Below are 19,155 nucleotides of genomic sequence, written 5' to 3' on the forward strand. Positions count from 1 at the left end.
AATCTGGCTCAGAGACCTTCAGCTGGTAAGCGGGATTCAAAACCCTCTGCTCTTTCTGTTCCCTACATTGTGAGCAATAGTTTGGTTTCATTGAGGAGCTTTTACACCAATGTCAATTCAGATTTTTAAAGACAGAGCCTGGGTGGCTCAGTCGGTTAAGCAGCTGCCTTCAGCTCAGGTCATGATCTCGGAGTCCTGGGATCGAGCCCATCATCGGGCTCCCTGTTCAGTGGGAAGCCTGCTTTCTCCCTCTCCCACTCCCCTTGCTTGTGTTCCCTCTCTTGCTGTCTCTCTGTCAAATAAATAAATAAAATCTTTAAAAAAGAAAGAAAGTGACATTACAAAGACACAAACTATGAGCTCAGAAAGCTGGAGCACAGTAACCAAGGTACGGAAGTGAACCAAGTGTCCTCTAATAGAAGAACAGATGAGGAAGAAGTGGTGTGTGTGTGTGTGTTTGTGTGTGTGTGTCTGCATGTGTGAGTGCATGCATCACGCACGCACACACGCTCACACACATATATGCACAGTGGAATACTACTCAGCCATAAAAAATAATGAAAGCTTGCCATTTGCTACATGGGTGGATCTAGAGGGTATCCTGCTAAGTGAAGGAAGACTGAGAAAGATAAATAACACATTTCACTTCTATGTGGAATCTTAAAAACAAAATAAATGAACAGAACAAAACAGAAACAGACTCATAGGCACAGGAAACAAACTGTGGGTTACCAGAGGGGAGATGCCTGAGGGGGACAGGAGAAACAGAAGAAGAAGATTAAGAGGTTCGCAAGTTCAGTTATAAAACAAGTCAGTCATGGGATGTAAGGTCCAGCGTAGGGAGCAGAGCCAAATAACATTGCAACAACTTCATATGGTGACAGATGGTAACCACTCTGATTATGGGGACCATTTTGTAATGTATAGAAACACTGAATCACTATGATGTAGACCTAAAACTAATAGGGTATTATATGTCAGTTACACATCAATTTTTTTAAAAAGAAAAAAAATTTTTTTAAAGCTAGAGCAATAAAAATGGAAACGTCATCCTTACTGTAAAACCCAACTATCGGAATATAATTAAGTGGTAACAACTGCGGTCTCTCTGGCCAGATCAGAACTCCTTATGGGACTTGAACCTTGTCCTGATTTTGAAACTAGGTGTCACAGGCCGGGATTTCTCAGCTCTAGCTCAAGGAACTTGAAACAGGAGTGCCCCGGTTCAAAGTCCCTCCATGTCCTGTGCTCCCTAATCACCACATACTCACTCCCTTCGTCACCAGGGCAGAATCACCCAGAATCATATAACCCCAGAGCCTGGACTCCAGAGCCCATAACATTTCATATGCTTTCATTTTACAGGTGAGGAAACGGAGCCAGCAAGGCTACGTGACTTGCCTAGGGTCACCCTGTTGTTAGTGTGCCCTTCCTTCTTTTAATGACAGTGTGAATTATTGATTAGCTGTAAAACTTCCTATGATGTCAGCAGAAAATGGGCTTTTTAAAAGAATTACTGAAACAGAGTAGTAAATGATTTACCTCGTAAGAAAAAAAAAAACCCACCACTACCATCTTATTATCAAGAGTATTTTGCATTAGCAAGTCTCCAGATAAATTATTTTTCTCACTGTTCCCACTTATTATTATTATTATTTATTATTAAAATGTTCGTGGGGGGGGGGCGCCTGGGTGGCTCAGTGGGTTAAAGCGTCTGCATTCGGCTCAGGTCATGATCCCAGGGTCCTGGGATTGAGCCCCACATTGGGCTCTCTGCTCCGCGGGAAGCCTGCTTCCTCCTCTCTCTCTCTGCCTCTCTGCCTACTTGTGGTCTCTCTCTGTCAAATAAATAAATAAAATCTTAAAAAAAAAAAAAAAGTTCATCGATGCCAACACTCGGGAAGACAGTACCCCAAGTTGTATCTACCCAGCCAAGTCCAGGTACAAAGGCAAGCACCCCATGCTGCTGGGGCACATGTCCTCCATGTGTGGAGCACCCAGGTGGGTCTCCAAACAAGCAACATCCATTCGTGTGTGTGTGTGCAGACACTGGGTCCCCCGAGGCTCACATACTAAGACTGATGTGAGCTGTTCTGCTTGTTTTTCCCTCGCCTGCCATGCTGATGTGCTTTTCCTGAGGGGCATGGAGGCTGCCCTCAGAGCCTTCAGGGGTCAGACAGGTGAGGTGAGTGGTTGATGAGGCTTCCTAAGACAATGGAAAATGGCGGGAATGTTTCCAAGTGGAGAGGGCTAGCATGCTCTCTTTGGGGCAGCCACTGCTCGGCTCCAGAGCACTGGCCATGTGAAATGTTGGCCAGTGAAGGCAGATCACTGCTTTTTCTTTTTTTAAGAAGCCAGAAACCCAGAGTTCTATGTTAAATCTCCAATTTTTTTTCCCCTGAAATGCTGGCAACTAATTTTGCTTTTTTTCTGCTCTGTGAGCCAAACTTTGGCCAAGTCCTACCAGTCTGTGAGCCCGAGCAGAACTTTCCAGGGCAGGCATTGGGGGAATGGCTGGGCAGAGGACTGGGGTTAAGCATGAGTGGTACTCTGGCTGCACAGGCTTGTCGTGGCTCTCCAGTCCTCATGGCACCAGATTAATCAGAAGGAAGACATGGCCATTTGTGACCTCAGTGACATCCCCTTTGCTTCATGCTTTGCTGACACAGTCACCTGCTGCTATATGACAGGGGTGTGCAGGAGCGAGGTGGATGGAAGCTCCAACTACTGAAAATACTCGATCATTTCAAAACACAATTATCACCACGAATGCAGCCACAGGATTTTCAGACAGACTTCCTTTCAGCCCCTTTTGTTCAGCCCTCAATCTGGAATACTGGAGGCTGGGTTCCTGGCCAATCAGCACTCTGCACAGACCATTCAGCTCACGGCAGCCAATAGCCCCAACACCACTTGTACGCCATGGATCTGTTAAGTCAATTTGGTCTTAAAAACTGTAGGGGAAAAATTACAGTAGAAGAGAATTTTTATCTGGGCTGAGAGTGTATAGTTAAGTCAACACAATTCTCACCCATGTGACTGAGAGTAAAGTCATGTAATTCATTTTAGATGAATCCAAATAGATCTAATAAATTCACCCGGCAGATGCCTATTAAAATGAAATATGCTCTTAAGGTTTTCCACAAATACTGCAGGTTGGAGAAGAGGAGGGTTATACCTTTAGAGTAGTGGTGGATTCTACAAAGGCCCTTTCTCTTCAGGCTCAGGAGAGTGGAAAGTTGAGACGATGAGATGGGAAATCAGGCAGGAGAAGCTGACTTTTGAAGTAAATGTTTTTGTTTAGAATGCTCGTATTGGGACGCCTGGGTGGCTCAGTGGGTTAAGCCTCTGCCTTCGGCTCAGGTCATGCATGATTCCAGGGTGCTGGGATCAAGTCCCGCATCAGGCTCTCTGCTCAGCAGGGAGCCTGCTTCCCTTCCTCTGTCTCTGTCTGCCTCTTTGCCTACTTGTGATCTCTGTCAAATAAATAAATAAAATCTTAAAAAAAAAAAAAAAAAAGAATGCTCGTGTTGACAGCCTCCCCACTATCTCATTGCCTGGGTATCTGCTGAAGTCTAAGTCCAGTGGAGCCCAGAGAAGCACAGTTAACAGAGAGGGAAACCAGCAAATGGCTGTAGATGCCCAGAAACACATGGTCTGTGGGTAGCACTGATCCAAGTCTCAAAAATTCCTTAAACAACCTCTTTAATTGCAACAGCCCAGCTAGCTCCAGAATCTGATATTCAGAGGCAAGTGCCTGTTTGTGTTTTGTTCTCCTAAGCTCAAGGCCTGTCTGCAACGCTGCAGTCTTAGAGGGAAGACCCAGCCCGCATTCCGTGGAACGGGAAATGACCATGTGATTGAATGGGGATCTCTCCGCGAAATAATCGTTTCAACAAGAAAATATATTGTCTACGTATTTACAAGGGTTGAGCCCAAAGTTGTGTAGGAAGGGAGTAATACATCACAACGCTGGCCGAAGACAACTGTAAAGTGTTCGTGTGGACGGCCCGTGGTCCTGCCAGAACGCTTGCTTCCTCCCCTATGATGTACATGTTAACAATCTGATGATATGATGATAGAAAGACACATAAAACAGCTATTTTTCCTGGCATGGAGCCCTACTGTAAACCTGGAGATACTTAAATACCCTATTGCAGACTCAGTCCTGGCTAAGTGTAAGGATTAAAGGATGCGCGGAACAGGTTTCTTCTGCGAGCATCGCCCTGCCGGCCAGCTTCTGGCGGTGGAGCACGGTGCGTCTGCCCCATGCCGTCTTAACATGGGAACCACGAAACTTGGGAGATACAATAAAATAGCAGGGCTCAGCCTCGTTGGCTTGTAGGGCACGTGTACAAAGACGAATGCCAACTGGGGAAGGCCAAAGACTCAAGTGTCGTGTCAAGACAAATTAATCTTTGAAAGTACACGTATATTTCCCAAGATTGAGAACCAGCGTTCTGAGTCTGTTATTCTTCCTTCACCCGCTGCAAATGACCTGAGGTATCTGCTTCTGTATTGGGCTACAATACCGCTCCTGAGCCCTCGGTAAATGTTGCCCCTTCTGCCGGCCCGCTGTAGTTTCTCATCTAACATCTAACAGCTGACTGGGATCTGGTTTATGTCTTGCTTACTCCCGTCACTGATTTCTCCTCTTTAGTGTTCTACTGAACAGAAGCCAGGAGAAACAAACAAGGGGACCTCAAGGCTTCTTCCCTTTGGGTTCAGAGTTTCTGCAATAGGAAGAACCAGCAAATCAATGAATGAACAGACGATCGCTTTTAACCTGTCTATAAATACATGCTTATATCTCTGGGTAATGGATTGCCCTGGTGAGCAAGTCATCATTTAAAGCTTAATTTTAATCTCCACACCAGAGATGGAGATACGGAAGGGCTCGGGCTTTTCTCTCACACTCTCTCCCTCTTTTTCAAGATAAATCAAATTAATTAATGTGTACTTTCCAACTGAAGAAATGATTAAGACCCAGCTGTGTCTGTGAAACTGTAAGTTGCGACGCTACACTTGGGACTTGTTACTGCTTATTTTGGCATGAAGAAGAGAGACAAAGGTATCTAATATTAAGTGTTCTCCAAAGTGTAAGTTGGCAGTTTGTTCACCAAATTAACCTTCAAAGACCCCTCACTTACTAAGTCTGACCTTCCTACACACAAATCTTAGGAATAATCGATGGACTACTGTAAAATAGCTTTCTTCAACAAAGATCATCTTTGGCAGGCTACTTCAAAGGCTTTACCACTCTGGAAAGATGAAAAGGTATCCCCATTTTACATGATTTCCCCTATAGATTAAGACTTATTTGAAATATGTCTGAGAATTATGCGATATTTACTGAATTATGTGCCTTCTTTCCCCGTATTCAGCAGCCCCAATGGGACTGCTTTTATTTCTAAGATTTAGGAGAATTTTCTACACAAAATAGAGCATTTTTAAGAACATATACAGCTGGTCAGAACAGTATATCTGGCATTTTTATTCACTACTGTTCCAGTGCAAGGCAGTATTTGAAACTAAAATATACAGAGAGAAATTTTTTTAACCAATACCATTTCAGGGGATGCCTGGGTGGCTCAGTTGGTTAAGTGTCTGACTTCAGCTCAGGTCATGATTGCCAAGTCCTGGGATCAAGCCCCAGGTCAGGCTCCCTGCTTAGCAGAGTCTCTGCTTCTCGCTCTGCCCCTCCCAACTCCTGTGCTCACTCTCTCAAATAAATAAAAAAAGTCTTTAAAAAAAAAAATAACAGTTCAGAATTTGGTTTCAGATTCTCCCTATAGTATTCTTCAGAGTCTAAAAGGATCCACTTTTTTTTTTTTAAACAAAGATTGTGTGATTTTTATTTATGCCTAAGGTCATTCTAGAATTACTATGGAATTATAGAATTATTTCAAAGAAGGGGTGAAGCAAGTAACAGAAATTAACAAACAGGGTTCATTATGGGGTGTGTGTGTGTGCACGCACGAGCACATGCACACGTAAGCAAGTCTGCCTGTGTGTTGCAGGTGGGGTGTGGTGCCTGAAGGGAATAGTCACATTTAGGTCAAGAGGTCAGATCTTCTGATTTTTATCAGAAACCTCCTTTATTTCCCCCCCCAATATTGGCAACCACTTCAAATTTTTTGAAAGAACCGGAGCTGGACAAACAAAACACATCTGGGGGATGGCAGGCTGCCTTAAACCTGCTGAGAAGAAAAGTATTTACATTAAAAAGAAAAAAATGCTTTCTCAGTCATCCACACTTTTTGGAATGCGTTTTCGTGACTGTGAATAGGAACCTATGACAGCCTTAAAATGGCTTTGGACAGAGGAACTAACAAGGTTCTGGGTCCTGTGTTCCAGGAGCAGCTTTGTGAAAGGGCTCTGATGCGCCAGGAAGGAGGCTGCCCTGGGTAACAGATACAGGTTTCTAATATAAAACAGTAATCCGTGAATTCACAAATGAAAAGATATGAAACAGACCCCTTTTCTCTTAAATTTATCTTCAAGGTCATTTCATTTTATGGAGGTGAACACAGCTGACTTGCCAAAAAAATATATATATATATTTAATAATATCCTTCTTTGCTCTCTGGCAGGGTGAAGTAGAGAAATAAAGTCTCCCCGCTGAACTACTATGAGGTCAGAAGCCTTGCTGCTATATTTCACACTGCTATACTTCGCTGGGGCTGGCTTCCCAGAAGATTCTGAGCCAATCAGTATTTCGCATGGCAACTGTAAGTATCCACGATTATCACTGTCATTCACTCCTTCTGTGGGCATTTTAGGCTGCATCACCCAGCAAAACACCCACCTTTTCTAAAACTTAATAAAACAGGAGACTTGCTAGTAGACAACAGCAGGGTCTCATCAAATTGGGGAGATGGCTGTTCTGTAACTCAGTTAAATACTGTTGGGGTGACCCCTGTGTGAACATGGGTGTGAGGATCTGAAACGTTCCTCAAGTCCCTCTGATGAAGTGTCCGGCCACGACAAGGAGGCCATCCTCGATCGTGCCCGGAAACCAGGAGTGGGAGAGTATCACTACCATGTGGGTATCGCCCGGAGCATGCCTTCTCACGTGTGGTTAACATGTGGGCACTGTTACAAGATGAGAACAAGAAAAAACACTATTTTCTTCTTTTAGATTTAGAGGTAAAAACTTTGCTGGACTTCGGATTCACAGAGGACCTATTTTAACTATTTATAACTGTCTTTTGGTCTCTGCTTCAATGTGAAGGGTAGAAAGCCATGTGATTAAGAGTTCAGATGACTATTCAAGAGGAAAAGTCCTACCTGCACATGGGATCCAACAGCCCATGTACTACTTCCTTCCCTTCCCTCCAAAAGACAAAATGTTTTATCGTAATAAAGGTGAAAGGGAGCCCTTTCACCCAAATATCCATTTTCCCCATAGCCATCCCAAAACAAATACTGAACAGACCCTAAGGAAAGTATTTAGCTATAGGGGATATGAAGGAGAACCATCAATGTGTGGCTTTCTGCTGGACAGTCCCTGAAAAGGGAAAGAATTTCATGAAAGTGAGCTGGCAGGACTTGGCACAGAAGACAATGAGTGCACAAAAGTCAGGGCGTGCTTAAGGACCAAACTGTGTAGTTCAAAATGACTGAAAAGGCAGTCCACCTGACTCAAGGTACCAAATCTTCATACGCATTTATTAATCCCCATTTGGGATAGGTATTCGATCTCTGCTGCCCCTATAAAGGAGAGTCCCCAGCCCAAATATGCTGCTGAAAATGGAAATGTCAGTGGACACTCAAATCCTTGACAGTAGAGGGACACGAACTATCTTAGCAAGCTCCTTGATGAATAGGTAAATGAAACTTCCGAGGGTGCAGGGGAACGCACAAGATAATCCCATACCAAGCTTGACTGTGAGTCAAATATACCAAGGCTCTCTGATACCCACTGTGAGTAATGCTCGGAGACTCTGGGGGATTCCAGTGTTGGGGTCTGAGCATGAATCTGTGAGTGGGTTTCAAGCCATTATTTACAACCCACCCCAAAAAACATTTTTAAATAAGACTCATCCTTCTTTCCTTCTGAGTTTCTCTGGAGGATTGCCAGTGCTCTGGAGAGTGTAGGTTTAAAGGCAGAGAGATTTTTGAAATGTAGGTATTTCTAAAGGTCAGATATTATTACAAATTGCCCGCTCTCAGCTCAAGAGAACAGGAGGAAAGCAGAAATATGTTCATTGACGGATCTCCAAGTCAGGGAAAATTCCAGATCACCTGACTGGCTACACTCCGTTTGACCCTGTCCTGTCAAAGCCCCCGCTTCTGTGAGATTAGCCAATTGCTTAACTCAAGAGTGAACTTCCCACAGTTCCTAGAATGCCAACCAACGTAGCGGGGCTGCCTTCAATAGTAGATTATTCCAACTGGACGCCTGTGGAGACTGTATTTTTCTTCTGGCTCCTGGATGAGGGTTCTCGCCTCCAGACCACATTGCCTTTGTGGTGATTGATGGGAAAGCTGCTTTGAAATAGTTTTGTCCGGAGACAAGATCTTTGGCAGGCTGCCCCTCAGGCTTAGCACTCTAAAGAAGATGAAAAGAAAACTGGAAGAAAAGAGCACCTTCATGTAAAGGGTTCACTTGTAAGTTTAACCCCCCAAAAGAGGGACAAGTCAGAAATTGTGACACCGAGAAACAGAAGTCCGGGCTGATTATCATCTGGAAATGAAACTGTAACTTGATCGTCCTCACAGAGCACCCATCTATCACAGACTTTCCTAAAATAACAAGACTCCTTGGATAGGGAAAGGGGTGGCATGGACTGACTTAAATATGGTTTTGTTTTGGGGCCAGGCCCCTCCCCTCCCTACCCTGTCAACTCCTGGCTTGACTTCCTCTCCCTCTCTTGCCCCATCTCTTCTTTTCACAGATACAAAACAGTATCCGGTGTTTGTGGGCCACAAGCCAGGACGGAACACCACACAGAGGCACCGACTGGACATCCAGATGATTATGACCATGAACAGAACCCTCTACGTTGCTGCTAGGTGAGTGGCCTTTCCCTCATGTCTGCCTGAAGAGCATCTGGAGGGCTCAGATCTGAACATACCCGTGATGCAGCATTTTAAAGACCATGACGTTCCCAAACAACGCGCTGCTGAGCTTAAAAAGGCTACTTTTGTTGGTCAATCATGCTTTCAAGATTTTCTGTGTCTGTTTAACTACAGGTGGATTTAGATGGAAATGTTTGCATACGCTAGAGCTTAGACTTAAATAATCCACTGTTTGTCTTGAACATATATGCAAATAGCTAATTGCGCAACCAGGAGAGCACTTCTGTCCTTGATACTTGTTAAATTAACCCGAATGTGTAAACATGTATTATCCAGTGTGTGTGTAAGTGTAATAGTCACTTTGTAGTGAGTTTGTAGTATATATCATTACTGCAATAGAATGACAGTAGCACCAGTTTTTTTTGTTTTTGTTTTTTTCCAAAGATTTTATTTATTTGTTTGACAGACAGAGATCACAAGTAGGCAGAGAGGCAGGCAGAGAGAGAGGAGGAAGCAGGCTCCCTGCTGAGCAGAGAGCCCGATGCGGGGCTCGATCCCAGGACCCTGGGATCATGACCTGAGCTGAAGGCAGAGGCTCTAACCCACTGAGCCACCCAGGCGCCCCAGTAGCACCAGTTTTAAAAGAGTTTTTAATTTGGATCTAGTTAACAAAATACTCAACCACTGGGTAATGTCATTTAAACAGACCGCGTCTTAAGGGCTGAATAGCATAGCAAGAAAACAGCCCAAACAGGGCTCATACGGATTTAGGCTTTTGTCTTAATTCTATTCTTCATTAACCCTGACCACAACGTCTCTGGCCATGAAGTGTCCTCTCTCAAATGAGACGTCTAACTATTTTAAGAAGTCCCTTGGGGTTTTAACAATGGAAGATCCCCAATCTTGGAGGTGCCTAGTTCATTCAAAAAAATTCTAAATGAAAAGCGACAAGGAACACTATCTTGTGGGGTTCCACAGTGATCTTCACCTGGGTCCACACCAAGTAATCACTGCACAGTGGGAAGAAGAAACAGAGATTATGTCTGTGATACCTGCATGGCTGTGAGTGTGGATAAGGAACAGGTCAATAAGAGCAGTGGTTCATTCTTCTAAAGCACTTAGGTGTTCTCAAACAAAAAGCTATGCGACATAAACCAAAAACCGATGGCCACATTACAATATCCTGCGAGTACCCCACAACATGTCCCAGGGAGCAATGCCGAAGCCCTTTCCAACAACTGTACTTCACAAATACGTACATGTTACATATTAGTTGTATGTGCTGTGTAAGTTCTTTACAAATGTTCGTTTATTCGATCCTGGAAAAGAACCCTAGTTCAGTGAAGGAGCTATTATCTCCCTGTCTTACAGGAAGAAACCCAGGGAGAGGAAGGGGAAATGCCTGGGACCAAAATGACAAAGGCAGGATTTGAAGTGGGGTGGCCTTGCTCTAGAAGCTGGGCATTGACTCCCAGTACTGGGCAGCCTGCTGAGGAGGAGAGCTGGGACCACTGGTCCTGGCAGTAACCTTCTCCCAGCTTCTGCGCAGGAACATAGCCAGCGTGGGTATTCCTCAGCTGCAATGAGGTCCTCAGTAGGTGACCCTCTGGTAGAAGAGTAGGTCCTTCTTTCTTTTTTGGGGGGGGGGGCGCTACGATTTTATTTAATTATCTGACAGAGAGGCATGAGTGGGGGTAGGAGCTGAGAGAGAAGCAGGCTCCCCGATAAACAGGGAGCCCGGTACGGGACTCGATCCCAGGACCCTGGGATCACGACCTGAGCTGAAAGCAGCCACTTAATGACTGAGCCACCCAGGCGCCCCCATCAGTTCCTTCTTAAATATCATTTTTGGATTCCTAAATGTAGCAGCACTGGAAGATTACACGTGTAGTCGATTGTCTATAGGCTGGTCAAAACAAATGATTCAACACTGGATCTATGAGAAATAGGTTGAGTCAAGAATCTTCTATGAATGATTCAGTCTGCAATTCAGTCTTTAAGGGGGAAAACAGGATAACAGACGATCCTCGTACCTGATGATTTAGTGCGGGTGTGGACTGCAGGTCCAGGATGGCCCCTGAGTCAGGAGCAAAGTGCTGTGTACACTTAAAAAGTGACAGTTATTCCAGCTCGTTAAAATCTAGACAGTGTTATCCTCCCCGTGCCCCCCTGCCAAAAGGAGAAACTTAAGGGGGAAAAAGGAGAGAAACACATTCATTTTTTTAAAACTAAAAAATGAACAGACCTGCCGAGGTCAGAACGGACCTGCCTTTCATAAAGGTCAAATTTGTAAGACCCCTGCACTGACCTATCGGTTTCCATTCTACACACAGCAACCTGCCTTTAGTACCCACCCTTGGGAAAACTCCTGAAGGAGTTTCCTGGTCACTATGTTTAGGGTCTCTCCCCTGCCTTTTCCCAGCACAGCCCAGAGATATCCCAGTCCCTGGGCAGCAAGTGACACGATGTGAAGTCCAGTCCTTCCCCCAGGCTCAAACCACGGCAACACAATTCAGTTTTGCTCACTACAGGTGGGGGGGAGAGGGAAATCCTCAGACTAAGTCAATTTGTGTTCAAATAACTGAATTCAGAAGCTTATGAATCCTGGGATGTACACACGGACAGGAGGGAATAACCGCCCACCACGGCCTTAGGTTTAGCATAAAGTGTGCTTTCTGTTTGCTAGGTAGTGTGCTCTCTTGGATACTGAAAAAGACTGCAGTGGTCCAAAAGACGTCATTCACAGAATTCTATTTCTAAAATAGGCTTCCTGATTCTTGTTGACAACTGGTGTCAGTTATCAGAAGCCAAGTCCCACCCAGAACCCAGAGACTGAGTGAGCCTTGATGGCAGGGACCCTTCAATTCTGCCTTATTACTATCCATTTTGAAAATTCCTTTTTGTTGTTGTGTAATCTCCAAACTGCTAATTAACATAAACAGGCCATGCCAGAAGGGGGCAATCCCAGAGCTTTCAGAGGAATTGCCAGTGCATATTAATCAGCTCTTAATTTACAATTCATATGTTCTGCTCCTACTTAAAGTTTTCAGGGGAGGAAGGGCAAGGAAAAACCCAGAGTCATCTCAAACCTGATACCAAAGTAAGAGGCAATTCCATCCCAATAATGAACCTGACCCACAGCACCACCAATAAAGTCAAACAAGTAATAAACGAATGCAATAAAACTGACTTGAAATTAAAGGGCAGGGTGATTCTGGCACCCTACTGAGATTCCAAGAACTTCCCAATTCAGCAATTTACAAAAACAGGCTCACCATTCTCCCCCTCACCACCCTGAGAGAGAGAGAGAGAGAGAGAGAGAGAGACACACACACACACACACACACACGGCTCAAAGGCTCACAGTTTCAAGGAAATTCTGTAAGCCAATCGCCTTGCCCCCAACTTTTATTTTCACGTGAGAAAGCCTGTTTATATTTCTGTTTTTCTCTGTTGTACTTTTCCTAAAAGCAGTAGCAGATCTCCAAAGAAGGTGGGGGGAGGGGGAATTAAAGGGAATCCTGACAGCAGATCATTCCTTTCTTTTTTTTTTTTTTCCCCTTCCCCACTCTCTCCACTTTCTCTTAAGTAATGAGGTGCCCTAAAAGTACACGGGAGCCTTGAGGTCCTGGTTAAAAGCTGTGGGTAATTTTCCAGCCCCAGGACTTCCTGCGTTTTAGAAAAAGTCAATGTTATTTCAAGGGAAAATGAGCTGTTTTGCTTTCCCTCACTAGCCCCCTATCTCCTCAGTTGAGTGAGTTCTTTTCTTTTCTTTCTTCTGAATCCCAGACAAAAACGCCCTTGTACTCAGCTCACACAGAAGGGGATGTTTAAATATAGCCCCACACCTGAGCTGCTGATTCTGTTTCTTCCCTTCCAGGGGGAGATTGGCAGCAGATCGTAAAGGCAACCAGATTCTCAGCAGAACAGGAAGGTGAACAGAAGAAATGTAAACTTTAGCTCAAGCACATTTTAGACCTTAATTGACCATCACTGTGTGAAGAAAACAGTGCTTTCTGGAAATAATTTCACCTTTATCATCTCCCCTCTTGTCAATCACATCATCAAAGCTAAGGCCGGAAATAAGTTTCGTACGGGGAGAAACAGCCGGAGATGAGCTCTTTGTTAGCTCCCATGATGAAGGAAGGTGGTCTGTTGAATACCAAGTATTTGGTACATGGATTGGAAGATACTGAAAGGGAGTGGGGAAACCCACCTGTGTTCTGGGTTTTGGGACAGTTTCACTTTCAAAGTCCTCTCTCCTGAACTACATACATACAGAGATTGTAGTACTGGTATGAGGGAGACAACAGCAAAGTTTTCATAAAAGGTGTCCCTCTCAGCAAGATGCTACGACTTGTCGGAAGTAGCAAAGTGTGATCGAGGGGTATCTCTTGCAGGCTGAACTGTTCACTTTTTCTTGCATGTGGAGGTCTCTTTTCTAATAACGTGGATATGGATTTATTTGCCTTGAATGAGACAGACACTCATTCAGGAGAAAATTAACTATCCTGACTCCTGTACCTGACACTGTATCAATTTCTCATTGTTTACAGGGACCATATTTATACTGTTGATATGGACACCTCACACACAGAAGAAATCTATTGTAGCAAAGTAAGTAGTTTTAAAACCATCGTTTAGGATAGCTCTAGAAGGGATTATGTATTTGAAATGCACTGAGTGAGATGACATAGCGAATAATTTGGAATAATTTGGAACTTTTTTTTTTTGCGGTCCTACTAACGTGGGGTGAATCCATGTTTGAAAACAGCTATCTACTTCAAAGTTTATTCACCAAATATGTGTGCCTGTGTCCTCTGGAGTTTTAGGTCATTTACAAATTCCTTTAAAAAAATAATACCATGTTTGTCCAGGAAAATAACAGTTTTCATATGTAAAATTTTGCCCCACAAATGTTTCAATGTTATGTTTCCACGTCTTACAGTGTTAAGTTTGATTTACCTGTTATGGCTCAGGAATCTAATCATTAACCACTTCAGAAAGACATAAAATATAACTTAAGCTTCCCCTATAACTCCACATGGAGGTATTTTAGTTAATAAAATCTGCCACAGAAGTAGACGATCCCTTCAGTCCATGAATTTACGTGGAGTGGAACCTGAATTAAACCTTTGTCCACCGAAAGTGAATGTCCCCTTTATGTTTAAGTAAATGACTTCCATATTTTAAGGGAAAAAGCGTGCTTTATGAAAACTGATTTATCAACTGAAAGGAAAGGGCAAGGACATGTAGTTTATCAAAATGAGCATCGTTTAGCAAGTTGATTTGGATATTTTATGAGAAATTTCCATGCCGTTGTTTGTTCTTTTTTCCTTTTCTCCTTCATCTTTATCTCAAGGAGAAGAAGCTCATTCTGTAGTTTAATGAATAGATAGGAGTTCAAAATTAAATGAACGGTTCCCATCTCCGATCTTTTGTTGTTATGGTGAATTAATCATGGAGAAAGGGTGCGGAAAGCTTTCCATAAATATATGTTCAGCCACCATCTCAAGGGAACTCTTACTTCTAAAATCAAATGCAAGAACCTCTAGGCTCTAATTGATTTCTTTCTTGATCCCCGCAGAAACTGACATGGAAATCTAGACAGGCTGATGTAGACACATGCAGAATGAAGGGAAAACATAAGGTAGGCAATTTTCATTCCTCCTGCAGCTGCCACTTTGGGTTAAGTTTTTGACGGTTATCTCCGGCCATAGACCGTGATGTGGAATGGATCATGCTAGTCCCTTTTCCCCCAGTAATTGCTTTTTCCATCAATTTATTGAAGGCTTTAATTTGCAAAAACAGTTTGCTTTTAATGTGATGAAATATTACGATAGCTGCTAGGGCTGCATCATGAACTACTTAGGGGCACAAGGGATTATGGACACCAAGCCCGCTGCCCCAGCTCTTCTTTTTTTTTTTTTTAAGATTTTATTTATTTATTTGACAGACAGAGATCACAAGTAGGCTGAGAGGCAGGCAGAGAGAGAGAGGTGGAAGCAGGCTCCCCACTGAGCAGAGAGCCCGATGCGGGGCTCGATCCCAGGACCCTGGGATCATGACCTGAGCCGAAGGCAGAGGCTTTAACCCCCTGAGCCACCCAGGCGCCCCTGCCCCAGCTCTTCTGAGCGCACTCGCCAGTAGCCCGCCGCACAGACCTGAGTCCTTGGGGAGGGTGAGGAAGAGCTCAGAAGAGAGCTGCGCAGACAGACAGGGGTTTGTACCTTGAGTCCCAGAACAGCATAAAAACACACTTCAGCCAGGAGCCTTGCCCAGCAAGGGACCTTGGGACATCTGGCGTTAAAATTAATACAGTGGGAGGTTGGCACTTATACGCTCGTTCTCTCTACCCTGGACTTTTAGTTACTGTTTAAAAAAAAAAAAAAAAAAAAAGCCGTTGTTGCCCACATCATTTTTTGGTTAAACATCAGGAGGCGCTCGAATTCTTAACAGGGGAACTCTTTAACCTTACCGTCAGCAGATGGTGGGAGACGGGGAAGGATGGATTTCTCTATTGGCCAGATTGAATACAAAAGAGTTTGAATTATTTTTCAGGATGAGTGTCACAACTTTATTAAAGTTCTTCTAAAGAAAAATGATGATACTTTGTTTGTCTGTGGAACGAATGCCTTCAACCCTTCCTGCAGAAACTATAAGGTAAGTGCGGTTTTGTCTGCTGGAACCACACGGGCCAGAGGTATTCCGTGATTTACTGTGAGTGTACCTGCAGCGACCTAAGGGGGTAATTCAACACCATCTGGGTTCCTCTCACCCACTGGACTTAATGTACTGCTCCACATGAGTGATTCTGAGCAGGCTCCTAAGCTTCCTGTTTGTGCAGGACTGACTGACACATCTTTAAGGAGCCTTCCCAGCAAAGTTCATTTCTCTAAGACCTTATTCTTCATTGTTCAGAGTGCCAACGGACTTTTGCATGTACACCTTGTGGACTTCCTCTCTCTCCCTCCCACCTTCTCCCTCCCACCTCACCATCCTCTCTGAGCACAAAAACACACTTGGGTTGTGAGTGACTCCTATTTTAAGAGGTATCTCAAACACACACCAGTGCAAACTGTGGGCTTTCTTCTAGGAGAGACTTCTAAGAATACAGAAGTTTAATTCCATTTAGTACTCACCACTGTGGCCTTTATGCAAGAGAAAGCAAAATTAAGTCTCGGAGCATTAACAGATCAAGTTAGCTCTGAGTGGCGGACAGAGGCGCTGCTGAAGCAGCCCCACATCTGTTCGCTCCCCTTGCCCGTCCTTCCCGCCGCAGCCCTTCTTCCCGCACACATGTACTGTGTTCCTCGTGTGGCCAGGCACTGAGGCTGTAAGGACAAAGAGGGGGTCTCCATCCTTAGGGAAGCCACACAGGGAGAAGAAAACTATAATTCCATGAGGGGCAGAGCATTATGGAAGAACAACGGAAAGGTGCTCACCTTAGCCTGAGGTGGAGAATCAGAGAAGGCTTCCAGAAGGGGGCAGATGACCCCACTCTGGAGATGCTCCCTGCAGCAGTTCTCACATGGGGAACATGAACGTGCCCAGCTCGGGAGACACCCTCAAACTCCACGACTGTCCAGAGCCTGACCCAGTGCCTCCCAACACGTGCTCTGTTCATTTGTGTGGGGTAATAGGGATTGAGGCGCCTAACCGCTGTTTTAAAGTAGACCTTGGCCAAAGGAAGAGAGGAGGACATTCCAGGCAGGGGGAACGGCAGGAACAAAGGCACTGAGTAAGAAACAGTCTGTTGAGCTTGAGAAACTTCCTGTGGGTCTAAGTGCTGGACTCTGAAGCGACAAGTAGTACCAGCAGAGAGTGGAGAGGTAGGTGCCCCCTAGGGACGAAGGGAGAAGAACAGATTCGGGAACTACTCAAGGGACAAAAACCAGTAGGACGTCATAACGGATAAGCAGTCCAGGATAAGGAGAGGGGGGGGGTAAGAATGACTGCTGTGCTTGCTCCTGGGGAAGTGGATGGATGGAGCTGCCCGCACTGGGACCGGGAGGAAGAGCAAAAGAGCACTGGGGCTGGGAGCAGGTTGTCAGAAGGTGGGGCTTGGGTTCCCGCTCAGTCAGGACGCCCAGCCCTGTGGACAGCACTGCCTGTGAGATGTGAACAGGCAGAGCTAACAAGAAGATGGATGGGTAAGCCTTGATTTAGGGAGAGACGTGGAGAGAAATACACATTTGGGTATCACCGGCATAAAGTGAAGCCCCAGGGTGTAAAGAATGCAAAGAGAAATGATGGGCTGATATCCAAAGCAACGTTTCATGGGACAGTTTTAAAAGACCCTCAGCCTGGGCAGGCGCCTGGGTGGCTCAGTGGGTTAAATCCTCTGCCTTCGGCTCAGGTCATGGTCTCAGGGTCCTGGGACTGAGCCCCGTATCCGGCTCTCTGCTCAGTAGGGAGCCTGCTTCCCCTCTCTCTCTCTGCCTGCCTCTCTGCCTACTTGTGATCTCTCTCTCTGTGTCAAATAAATAAATAAAATCATTTTTTAAAATTAGGGGGAAAAAAAGACCCTCAGCCTTCACACAGACATCAGAGGGAGGGTCTGTCTTATTAACCTCATGCTCGACTTCCATCTGACACTTGGAAATGGGCACCTGCAGGGGAGCAATTAGGGTGAGGCAAGGAAGGCATTCACCCCAGGCACAAAACGTAGGGGACCCACTAAAAATATTCAGTGGCAAGGTAAGGTAAGTGATAATTCAGAAAAATCTAAATTAATGTAAAAAACACTGTCCTAAAATAGCCAACTTTCTAATAACAACAGGACCCATTCGGTCTGCGGCAGGCAGTGAGCGCAAACATTTCCTCTGGCCAGTGACAGCTGACATTCTGACTCTCATTCTCCCACTTAATATTCCATCCCCGTTTGTCATTGTTTAGGACTCATTAAGATTAATGCCCTTCACAATTCCCAACCAATTCCCTAGCTGGAAAGCTATCTTTTATGACAAATGACAGGTTTTCTTGGCACTGTGACACACAGACCAGGAGTGGTCTCGCTCATTCTCCCCACACATGTTCTGTTCCCCGGGACGCCTCACCTGTGGCGAGACCGTCACCTCACCCTTGTTCTAGCCACACCTGCTGGGACCTGTTCGGAAGCCTGGGCCTCTCAGAAACCACACATGGGACGCTCTTCCCGCACAGTCCTGTTTGCCTTGGCAGTGCTCAGAGAAATGTGTTTTCAGACTCAGGGCACAGCAGGCTTTGTTGACGGTAGAAGACAAGAATGTACCTGGCTGCAGGAAGAACGGACGGACTCTCTTAAGCACCTTTTATGAACAGATCAGGACTACGGGTTCAAAGCAAAAACAATGGCCCATCTTTCCCCCCCACCCCCGCCAAAAACCCAAACCCAAGTCTCTTAGCACAGAGGCATCAAGTGGATTATACCAACTTGAAGCAGAACAGCGACAAATTTTTGGTACCCACCTCTGCACTATGCCCCAGTTTGCACAGTTTTAAAACAGCAGTAAGCCGAATGTATCAGAAAGATTACAGGCCCCAAATAAGATTACCTGGGGAAGCACTCTGCAGGCCACCCACTATAAACCCAAAACTATACTCCATGTCTTTCCCCTCCTGCTCTCTAAACCTCTTCAACTTGTGCAGGAAGTCAGGCTGGTTCTTAGTATAATTACCTGTACCCTATGGTGATTTAATTTCCAGGGGCTGCTGTTAAGTCTAAGATTTGGAGACTACCACAAGGATTAGTTCTAACTTCATGGAAAGAGGATTTCACCAGGGCATTGTTTTGTCTCTGGACCTTTCCAGACTCATAAACCGAAACATTAATACTTCACTGCTTCTTGCCTTTGACTTGCTATAGCTATGACTCCCTTTTTTTTTTTTTTTTTTTTTTTTTTAGAAGTAGGCACACTTAATAACATAAATCCCCCCTTGTCTACGGTCTCCCCATTGCCAGGATTACAGCACGCATGGGTAGGGGAAAAGGCATTTCCAGTGCATCACTGTGGACTAAGCATTACTTCTGGATGCTTGCCAGACCCACAGACCACAAAGTCTGTCACAGTTCAACACAATGCTATTATTGGGATAAAAAAAATTAAAAAAATTTTTAAAAACCAAACCTTTCCTAAGTGCGCTGAAGGG

At 44.8% G+C, this 19,155-nt stretch overlaps 1 protein-coding gene across 2 annotated transcripts in view; it reads left to right on the forward strand.

Annotated features, from left to right (window-relative positions):
- Window positions 1-19,155, forward strand: part of LOC111158918 (semaphorin 6A) — a 126,138-nt gene that overhangs the window by 58,211 nt on the left and 48,772 nt on the right. For both annotated transcript variants that reach the window (XM_022521248.1, XM_022521249.1), the window contains exons 2-6: window positions 6,594-6,731; window positions 8,901-9,018; window positions 13,581-13,641; window positions 14,612-14,674; window positions 15,586-15,687. In XM_022521248.1, the coding sequence (XP_022376956.1) occupies window positions 6,632-6,731; window positions 8,901-9,018; window positions 13,581-13,641; window positions 14,612-14,674; window positions 15,586-15,687 (444 nt within the window). In that variant the 5' untranslated portion in view covers window positions 6,594-6,631. The remainder of the gene's footprint in view (window positions 1-6,593; window positions 6,732-8,900; window positions 9,019-13,580; window positions 13,642-14,611; window positions 14,675-15,585; window positions 15,688-19,155) is intronic.

This window comes from Enhydra lutris, unplaced genomic scaffold, assembly GCF_002288905.1.
Source record: "Enhydra lutris kenyoni isolate GAN:26980312 unplaced genomic scaffold, ASM228890v2 scaffoldscaffold64, whole genome shotgun sequence".
Classification (NCBI taxonomy): domain Eukaryota; kingdom Metazoa; phylum Chordata; class Mammalia; order Carnivora; family Mustelidae; genus Enhydra; species Enhydra lutris.